Source organism: Catharus ustulatus, chromosome 1, assembly GCF_009819885.2.
Source record: "Catharus ustulatus isolate bCatUst1 chromosome 1, bCatUst1.pri.v2, whole genome shotgun sequence".
In the NCBI taxonomy this organism is placed as follows: domain Eukaryota; kingdom Metazoa; phylum Chordata; class Aves; order Passeriformes; family Turdidae; genus Catharus; species Catharus ustulatus.
This window is the reverse complement of record NC_046221.1, coordinates 38,293,404-38,304,367: the sequence shown is the minus strand read 5'-3', so window position 1 is coordinate 38,304,367 and position 10,964 is coordinate 38,293,404. Positions and strand designations below refer to the sequence as shown.

General features: G+C 37.1%; 1 protein-coding gene across 2 annotated transcripts in view; it reads right to left on the bottom strand.

Moving 5' to 3' along the window:
• Positions 1-1,270: 1,270 nt before the first annotated feature.
• Positions 1,271-10,964, bottom strand: part of KCNH8 (potassium voltage-gated channel subfamily H member 8) — a 185,274-nt gene continuing 175,580 nt past the window's right edge. For both annotated transcript variants that reach the window (XM_033079300.1, XM_033079308.1), the window contains exon 16: positions 1,271-2,844. In XM_033079300.1, the coding sequence (XP_032935191.1) occupies positions 2,134-2,844 (711 nt within the window). In that variant the 3' untranslated portion in view covers positions 1,271-2,133. The remainder of the gene's footprint in view (positions 2,845-10,964) is intronic.

The following is a 10,964-nucleotide window of genomic DNA, read 5'->3' as shown; positions in this document are numbered from 1 at the left end:
TGAGAATTAAATGTGCAACAGTAAAGCTAAGGCTGTGTATGTAAAGAGGTTTTTTGTGTTTCCACCAGCCTTTTGAAACTTTCATACAAAACTGATGCAAAAACTCCAGGACGAAACATCTCATGACACCAGTATTTACACTGGAAAATAAAAAAAAAACAAAAAAAACAATAATGCCAAAATCTTAATGCGTATACATAATGGTTTACATGTCAGAAAATGAGAAAGCAAATGCTTCTCCCAATTTATATGTGTAATGGAAATTGTAAAATGATATGGGGAACCAGGCATGGTGTGTTGCTGCATTCTCTGTAAATAACAGGAATACAGTTATGGGATATTCTTAATTTAATCATCACTTCTCTATTTAACCTTTAAGTAAACAATGGAGTAGAGGGAAAGTAAGAAACCCTGTATATAAACACTGACTTTGAGGTATAGACACACTGGTAGAATTCAGGCAGCCCAAAATGGGAGATGACACTTCATCCCTAACTTATACCAGTAGTAAAGTGGCTGTAAAAGGATGTAGGTTGAGCACGGAGTATCAGCTGGGGTTTGTGCTCCCACACACAGCCAAGTGTTAAAATATAGTCCATCTTAGAAATTTTCATTAAAAAACCCACCAAAACAACCTCTTTAGGAAGTTAAATCTAAATCTGTGCTCTGTAAAAATTTTAATTTGATAACCACTAGTTTGCATTAATTATTAAATGCAACTTAGTTTACTTATCTGTTTAGGACATTTAATTTGGCTTGTAAGAAGTTTTTTTTTTTTTGAAAGCTTGCTAAAGGATAAGTAAATATGATACACACTGTGCATCTTTATATATAAAAATCAAAATTCCAATGCAAATCTGTAGCTTTGTTTACACTGTAGCAATATGTTTCTAGTACATTAAATACCAGAAAAATTTTGGGGGGGCATTAAGTCAGATTCTGAATTAAATAATTTGCCAAACCAATAGTATCGCTTTTAAAAAAAATTCTGTCTGAAGATCAAAGTTAGTTTTTAGAGACAAAATTAATAAATAACTATTTTAATCTTATTTCTTTGATTTGGATTTACTAAAATTGTCATTTTCTCCCTTAATATTCCTCAATTTGCTTATTGGTTTTCATCCCTTTTTATTTTCTTAACCAGATATAAAGCCCCTAAACAGGAATGTATTTTCAAATGTTGACAAATGACAGTGCAATACTAAGACACAAACCAAGAGTACTTAACGTTATCAGTATAACAACTCATTTTTTAAGCAATGATACCTTATTATAGGATACAACATTCCAGCTCTTTTATTTTTTTAAATAAAATAATACCTTAATTTATTTGTATTCCACCAGAATGAGTACATTCATTGCAAATTGCATGCACATAAAAGGGAAGCCATTTGTAAACTACATGATATCTTAACAATAAATAGTATTTGATCTAATACATGATGGTAGTGCATTTCTTGTTAAAACTGCAAACTGCAAGACTTTTACCAAAATGAAACCAAACTCTTATTCTCTTTATAAATATTTTAAATAATTTTTAGGTACATGTTTCATACCAAGAATATAAAAATAGTATTTTTAGATAAATTAAGAGGTTTCATTTACATGACAAAGAACGTGCAACAACTAAGCACTCTCTAGCAGCTCTATTTGGTTGATTGTCTAGATGACATGCAGCGAATATTGTCCCTTTGCCTTCAAGGAACTGATAAAAAGACCAGCAGGACCCACGATCACCTGAAGCAAACAGTGCCATAGATATTGTTTGGGAACAGTCAGACACTCAGGGAAAACCTTTGCTTCGATGAACAAAAGCCACCCACGACAGTTCTTTGTGCTAGACTTCCAGCTGCTCTGACCCTCAGGGTCTTTGGACTATCACAAAAGTCTGTCAGACAAGTTATGTCTGTACTCAAAATGTTTTTTCAACATGCTTCTAGAATCTAGAAATTTATTGTTTTTCCTATAGTATGAACCAACATTGTCTTTTCTTACTCTCTATAAGTCTGAATTTTCATGTTTGTAAGTCTCCACAATCGCCAAAACAGACATCAAATAAAGCAGTCATGCAGTACTCTCTAAATTTAAAACTGGCAGCTGTGGAACATGCTTTGAGTACCACTTCACTGTTTCTCATACATCTATGGCTTGGTAATCTTGATCTTTAACATCCCTTGTGCTTGTCATGATGTCTATTGGGAAATCTGGGGTCTGTGCAGAAGTTACTCCGGCTGTTCCTTCCAGGTCCCACGATCCTGGCAGGTTCTCAAGGCTTAGTGAGCTGATTGCTCCTTGGCTAAAGCTCCCTTCCTCTGATCTGCTGGGCAGCACTAGGTGTAGTGATGTCTCTGATGAAGAGCACACTGAAGGAGAAAGGGTTGCTGAAATAGACTGAAGAGGAGTCAGGGTAGTGTCTGAATGGGGAGAGGTGCATCTTAAAAATTGCAGATTGTCTTTCTGAATTATCTGATACTGGGAAGGGGAATTTTGAAGGCCTGTTGTATAATAAAGTTCACCATCCATAGAATTTTGCAGGTTGGGTTCAGTCCTTTGGGGACTGCTGCCTACAGAAGACAGATCTGTATTCCAAATGTCACATAGTGTGTTTCCACGACGAAGTTGTGCTTTGGTGCAAGTGAAGTTCCCAGCTTGCATGTGAGAGCAAGGTTGGTGTGCAGTCCAAGCCACTCGAGACTGCAGACTATCCATTGTGGGACTTCGAGATATGCTGTGCATAGCACAGAATCCGGGAGGCTTCTGGGATGTGAGCAGGTTTTCCAGAAGGTGCATCACATTCTTCATATCCTTACGTAATTGTGAGACTTCTTGATTTAACGTTGTCATCTGTAATGAAAGGGCAAAATATCACAGCATTTATTCATGCACCATGCCTAAACTATGCACATACTTTATATACTCTTTGCTTTCTAGCAATAGCAACTTTGATCTTTGGCACAGTGTCTCTACACTAAAAAAATACACTCTGCTACCCTATGTGTAGGAAATAGTTCTTCCAGATACTTTAATCCACCTGATTTCAAATGATCCTCTGTATTTAAAATATGGCCATAGGATCAGAACTGAGATGATTTCCAGATGCAGCATGATATTTTTTTCCAGATGCAGCATGCAATATTTTCTTGATTAATTGTTAGATATTTCAAACCATAAAGCTTTCTTTATAAACTATTTTGTGCTGATGAATTACACAAAAATGAGATCTTGTAAATTCTTGTTTAGAAATACATGTGAAGTACACTGCTGTTTTCATAGGCCAATGAAAGAAATCCATTCTCTAAGTTGTTGGATGCAAATAGTAGTTATATGAAAATCTTGTGGACTACTACTAAAGACAGGGAACAAAAGGGGAAAACTGGAATCTCTAAAACTCACTGGCTACCTTTAATTATTTAAAAAATATAGAAGATTGTGAAACAGTTTGTTACCATGTACTTTTATGTATGCTTGAAAGGTACTGCCTATAACAGACAGTAATCCATTGTACAGATTTCTCTGGTGTGTGTGAAAAAGGAAGAATCAGATTTTTTATTAGACCTTTTCTCTTAAATTCTGAAATTCCTGACAGCATCCATTTGGTTTCATAAAGTACATGAAGTCTTTCCTCAACACTGCTGTTTTGGGTGGGGATGTGATTGGCAAGTTCTGAATTTGTGTTTTAAAGTTGACTGGCACTTCAACATTAATGGAGACATTTTTAGGCCTTTATAAAGATGTTCTGGGTAGCGAAAAGTCTAGCTCAAACGTAAAAGTAACCCACTCATTATTTCAAAGGGTAGAAATTAAATTTTTCTACATGATAGCTATCAATCTATTTTAGGTCAAAGCACCATCATTATCATTAAAATAGAGTTTCTAATACTAATGTTACTCTGTTGAAAAAAATACATGACGGTACATTCATCTTCAAGCCACATGTCAAAAACCAAAAAAGTTAATTCAGGGAGACCTTTTTTGACCTCAAGTAAAACACTACTGATTAGATGACGTACACAGACTAATTTTCATTGTTCTGGCAGGACAGCTCTGAAGAAGTCTGCTGGAAATACATTTCAGGCTGAGTTTGTGTTACTACAGGCACAACAGTTATAAAGAAATTCGGAAAAGAAAGTAGGAAGCACCAATACAGCTCCTATAGATCAATTTATTTTCCTCTGAGCTTAGAGGTCAAACCCAACATTCTGTTTAATAGTTTTGTAGTGATCACACTGCCTCTGGAGGGAAAATCCTTAAAGGGAGGAGACTCTTGAGTGGCAGGTGACAGGATCTCTGTGTCTTTGCACTTCTCTTTCTTTCTGCCATGTTGTCTAATTGAGTGATGGTAGATAGAAAATACCATGAGATCCCCTTCTGCCAGCAGAGATTAAGCTTTGAATGCTTGATAACTTCAGTTAATGTGAGAAATTAAAATATGTTGCCAAAGTATTTTGTGAACAGGCTTCCTGTGGGGGTCAGAGCAGTCAGTGAAGGTCCTTGGTACCGTCAGACTGTAGGAAAACAGTGAGATTTCTGGACAAATCAACTTCACAAGAACTCCTATGTTCTGTTGTACTCTAGGAGATGATATTGCAAAACCTCCAAAATCTTTTTTGGGAAGAATGGGGGAAGACAGGCAATCAAACTCATGGCTATCTATATTCAGTTGTCATCAGTTATTTTTGGGGTTGTCACTGGCCCTTAAACCTAATGGATACAGCAACGATTTTCTGTATATAATTTCCCAGCTTGCATCATTTTTTCAGGGCTTTCTGCAGGTGTGCAAATAGAAATATTGACACTACCTTATGAGTATGTACCTTACCTAAACTATGAATGCTATGTGAAAATATCCGCAATTTAAAAATGTCTTGTTTGGCTTCATCCATGTTTTGTTTTCCATTTCTCATCACTTATGAGATTTTTAGAAGTTTAATCATTATTTAGCAACTTTCTTTTGCTAATTCATTAAGGAAATACAGCAAAAATCCATTCCAGCATCAGCACTTGTGACATCCCTGAATTTCTGTTCATTACAACTTCCTCTAGTGCCCAGATACTCTATTTTTGATACATCAACTAGCTCATAGAGTGTTGTCTTCTCATAAACTTGTTCTTGCACCAACATAGGATTTACCTGATAAACCCCTATAAAGTATGCTTTAATGGTTTCCAGTAGTATGATAGTCAGAGTAGTTATGCCAAACCTAATTCACCACTACCAGTTAGTAAGATCTGTTTAGACCTATTCTGGATGTCACATACACAAAAACATACATAGCTTTCAGGATTTCAGAATTAAAAGATTAAACTTAAGTACCCATGTCACTATTAATTATCATCTGTCTTTATATTATTATAGTTCTATACATGCATAGTATGTTATTAGTGTTCCTACCAATGTTACACTGTTTATGCTATTTTTTATATCTTGCAGAGATCCCTCAGCAGATGCAAATAAAAAGGTGTAACAGGGGGCAAAATGTTATCAGTACTATTAACAATTTCACAGTGTTTGAGAAAGTGCAAAAGAACAGGGATTAATAGCCAAAGGAATTTTAAGTCTATGAAAGAGAAATTGCAAGCGGTACAGTTTCCTCCTGAGGAAAAAGGGCTAATTCCTGGCATGCTGGTAAGGCTGCATGCTTTTCAGGGGCTCACTGATTATTGCTAGGCAAAACAGCTACTGGTACAAATGGTTCCTGCTGTGCTAGGCAGACAGCTTTAAAATTATCTCCAAGATCCCAAATATACTTTAAATGCTGCCTTAACACTTCCTAGGACTTGAAAAAGATACTGCAATGTTTCTGGATGTAGAAACTGGGTTTTATACAGATTTAGCTTCTGTACAGAAGCAGCAAGAGGTACTTCTCATACTGGCTGAAGGCAGTGTGCTAGTGCCTTTTTAGTAGACTGTGTTATCAGGAAAGAATATATTCAAAATAGAGGGTTAAAGTAAAATTTCTAGTAGATGTATTTTGTATTTTTAAATTACTTTGACAGTTTAGCAGAAAGAGTACAGTAATTTCACAACCATAAGGCACACCAGACTATAAGGTGCACTTTTTTTTTGCAGTGAGGATCCGCCCCCAGCTCCCCCCGCGCAGTTGCTGGCCGAGGCCCCACCTCAACCTGGCAGCCATTGGCCCCCGGGCCTGCCTGTACCCGGCAAGGAGGAGCACCGCGGGCCCCTGGGCCCGCATGTACTCGGCGGGGCCAGGGCATGCTCGCCGCCGCTCCGCTCCGTCTGCATGGGGCTGGGGAATGCCTGTGGGGGGGCCGCCCCGCCTGCATGGGACCGGGGCATGCCTGCCGGGGCATGCCTGCTGGGGCACCGCCCTGCCTCCCCGGGGCCAGGGCATGCCTGCCGGAGCTCTGCCCCGCCTCCACCTGGCAGCCGTGGCCCTGCTGGCTCCCCACATGGCTCACAGCTCACACTTCCGGGTTTGCAAATTTCCAAACTTTGTCCATCATATGAGGCGCACCGGTCTATAAGGCGCACTTCTGGGTTCGGGGGAAAATTTTAGTCAAAAGGGTGCACCTTATAGTAGTGAAATTACTGTATCTCTCTTTACTACCAGTATTAAATTGTTGAGCAGTTTGAGTATTTTGTTCTATGTAATTAAGTAGGAATGATGTGATGTAAGATGATGATGATGATGCACATTTCTTACTTTAAATGGCTAAACAGATTTCTTCGTTTCTCCCTTATATATTCCAATATACAATTTTTTAAAGAAAATTTTTCTACTGGAATGCCTAGCTCTCATTCCTGTTCCTGGATACATCTGAAATTACTTTTTTCTGATTAGAAACTGATTCTGATTGTACATATTTTTCTCTCTCTGCTTTTACTCCCTTTTGAAATTCAAACTTCAGACCCAGATATCTTCCTGCTATGACTCTTTCTGAACACCCAAAGAAGTGAGGATGAATATTGGCTTCTGAAGAAATGGAAGCTGCATTTTGGCAAAATGAAGGAGCTTCCTGGTTTGCACTGCATATGGCAGCTTTTCTATTCCCTTGCTTGGCCTTTCATTGTTTCTTCTATTCTGGTTTTTCATTTAGTCAGGGAAATTTTCAACTAGAATGAGTTGCTTTTGAAGGCTCAGATTGACTAACTGTTGGTATTCTGTTTCTTAGTGACTGTGTTGTTGAATGAATGAAACAAGAATTGAGTGGAAACAGACTCTTCACTGATCAGCAACTCTGTGGCCATTGGTATTATGGTGACAGACGTTTCTGATTTAATGGCTTTAGAAACAAAGCTAGCTGCAGAAGGAAAAAAAATCCAGTGCAGCTAATCTGAGTTCAGATTAAATCTATAGGATTTGTGCAATGATATGATGATTCAATTTCAGTGAAATAAATCCAGGAATCTGGAAGGTTGTATAATTGGCTTTGCTGTGTAGAAATAGTAAATTTGGTTGCTTGTCTGCTGACTCTCTAACCAGTTCATTGGTAGTTCCAAGTTTGTGTGGGTAAATTAGGACACCAAGATTATTGCTATTAAAGACGGAAGGATAAATGAGAAAAGTATAGAGGACTGGATTATTTAAATATATTCAAGTTAACAGGGGTCCTATAAAATTCAGTCTAGAAAAGGGGTTCCCAAACTACAGTTTTAATAATAATTTGTGGCTCTTCACTGAGAGTGAGTCTGGCAGGAAGAAGAGGGGAGGCAGAGGGGTATGAGGGGCAAGTTGATTTGAAGTATGGGGCACCTGTCCTACAAGGAAAGGCTAAGAAAATTGGGATTTTTAAGCCTGGAAAAGAGAAGGCTTTGAAAAAACCTAATTGAAACCTTCCACTACCTGAAGGGAGGCTGCAAGAAATCTGGAGAGGGATCATTTACAAGAGTATGTAGTGACAGGAAAAGGGGGCATGGCTTCAAACTGAAAGACAGTAGGTTTTGTTTAAATATTTGGAAGAAATTATTTACAGTGAGTGTGGTGAGGTACTGGAACAGATTACACAGGGAAGCTGTGAGTTTCCCATCCCTCAAGGTGTTCAAGGCCAGGTTGGATGGAGCTCTGAGCAGCCTGGTCTAGTGGAAGGTCTCCTGGATGATCTTTTATGACCCTGCCAACCCAAACCATTTCATGATTCTATGGTTGTTGGATGTTGGACTCTGCCTTCAGGTTGGCAAGGAATCAGGACAGCGTCATAATGGTGGCAATAAAAAAATCAGGGCTGGAAATTACTGCTTCAAGGAATTAAAAAACTACCAGGGACAAACTGAGTGACAAGCTATTGATGGAGAGAAAATGGAGAATTGTGGAAATCCCAGAAGGAGAAGGAAATCCCAGAGGAGAAGCTGGAAATATGTACTGATGAAGAGAAACCTGAGGTAGTATATATGATACTGGGCAAAAATATTAAGCAGAAAATTTCTATAAGCATCTAAAGAAATAGTTGCAAGAGAACAGGAAACATTACATTTCTTAAGAATAAACCATGTGAAAACTGTAATTCTCTTCTTTAACTGAAAAGTTGTTTTAAAACAAAAGAGGAAACTTTAGATGTAATATACATCTGGTCAGAAGACTTCTAAGATGTTATTGTCTGCCTGACATTCTTCTAGAACTACAAGAAAATGTGAAGGGGACATAATCACCAAAAGCTGGATTCCTACATGATTAGAATGACTTATGACCAATAGTTTTGTCCATCATGGGCTTTTAAAGATATTCTTTTTAACATCCCATCTGTTTTTGTTTAATGTTTATTTTTAATGTCTAAATGGAATTCATGCTCCCTTTTAAATATCAGTAATAGGAAATTCGAGAAAAATAAATGTTAAACATTACATTTGAAAAGAAAATGTCAGAGGCATGAATATAATATTGTGCCTATGCAGAGTATTATAGAAAAATGTCTATGGAGATCTGCTGAATGACACTTTGTGGGCATTAATCATACTCCCAGGACATAAAAACAGTATATTTTCTTTAATTGAACTCTAGAAGGGGGTTTTCTTCAGAAGGAATTACTAAGGCTACTTGAGATTGTGTACCTTGTCAGTGTCTTCAAAGATGTAACCAAAGATAATTCAAAAGAGAATGATACCAATGAAAATTTTTTAGCAATTGTAATGGGCACAGAAAGTCAAAAGGAATTTGGTTTGCTGGAATAGCACGTCTCCAGAATAAATTTGCTTTAGAATGAGAACACCAATCAACTTTTTCTTATGATCTTCTAGGCAAAAAAGAAAAAGCAGTGAACTTATGAACTTGCATACCCACAGGCATTGACATTTAGATGTTGGGAAAATAGATCTTATGAGTACAGGAATATTTTGAAATGCCTATTAAAGATTAACTGAACAATTGTCATGGTCCATCATGGTAATATTTTTTACTCAAATTTGAAGTCAGCTTTTGGTGTCCCATTGATTTGTATACTGCATGGCTGCCTCTTGGTTAATTCCTCTGTCTCAAGTGCCCTTCCACCAAGGAAAAGTGAAAGGGACACACCACAGAATATGGGACTTCTGCCATGTATGTGCAGTGTGTTCTGCTTAAAAAATATAAGTTTTGGAGCACCAACTATTTTTGTTACATTCATCAGCCAATACCTATTAAACTGACATTAAAAGAAGAAAAGACTTAGCTGGAAAAGCTTCTCTACAGCTATCAAAGTATGCTAGTAGAGAGACAAAACAGTAAGGTAGAAGTTCATTGGAAACATGAATGCCAGTGCTAAAAGAAAAGATAAATTTTTAAAAAATCTCAGTAGGCAAAGTGTGTTTACTCTGCATGTATTGTTTAGAAAGCTTTTATTCCTTCATACAAATGATACTTAGTTTTATGCTTTGGCTTTATTGTGAAATTTACATGGCTAAAATCCAAAATGGATAGATTAGTTTTAATAGTTTTCATCACCTATAAATGTCATTAGTTCACTTTTTTTGCCACATTTTTCTCGATTTAAAGATGTTTTACAAGCCAAATCACCGGGATAGACCTGCTGCAAAGTAATTTCTCTGGTGTGATAATATAGTTATGAACTTGCTAAGAAGAACATTTATTTAATTACTCTAAGTCAAGTGAGTTCATTACATGAACTCTCAAGTCGCAAATTGAACTTTAACAGTATATCCCCTATGTTAAACTGAAAGCCTGATTTGCTTCACCAAACTTTTTCCTAGTGGCCCTGATTATCATTTGCATATATTTTTAATATTAATTTTTTTTTCTGTGCTGAGAGGAGAATGGGATTGAATTTTGGCAGCTGGATTTGAAATACCTTTAAGAATAATAGATGTGCAAAATTTATTATTTGGGAAATAAACATATTTGTTTAGGATCGTTCCTTTTGTTAGATGAAAGTTAAATATCCTTGTGAATATATTTTCTCTGTTTTGCATAAGTGCCAGATGCTTAGAGTATTTTAAGTACTTCCATTTAAAAACCCTAAAATTAAAAATAGCTGAATTTCCACTAAGTGCTCCAATGTGGAGCTAAACAGAAGGCAATTATCTAGCTCAAAACCTGACCCTATTCAAATTTCCTCATGTTTGTTTGTTTTCCAGTTGAATGGGAGAAATGTGAGTACTGTGTTCATTATAGTGTTTTAGTACTGTAATTGCGGGATCTGCTAATGTGGTAAAGCATAGAATCAGCCCCCAGATTTCTGAAGCTGAGGGAGGCTGCACTGAAGCTGGGTTGCATATGAGGAAACCAGGGGACAATCTGAGTTTGTCTTCATGACACTGCATGTGATGGCCTTTTTATCTGAGCTCGAAATACCTACGTTTTTGAATGGAGAATGTGTGCATGTAATTAGGGGGGAAAATATGACTAAATATTGTTTTTTTTCTTATTTTAACTGGTCTGTTTTAAGTATAGTAATTTCACGACCATAAGGCACACTGGACTATAAGGCGCACCCCTGGGGAGTCAGCAACACTCACAACTTTGTAGATCATATAAGGCGCACCGGACTATAAGGTGCACTATTTTTTTGCA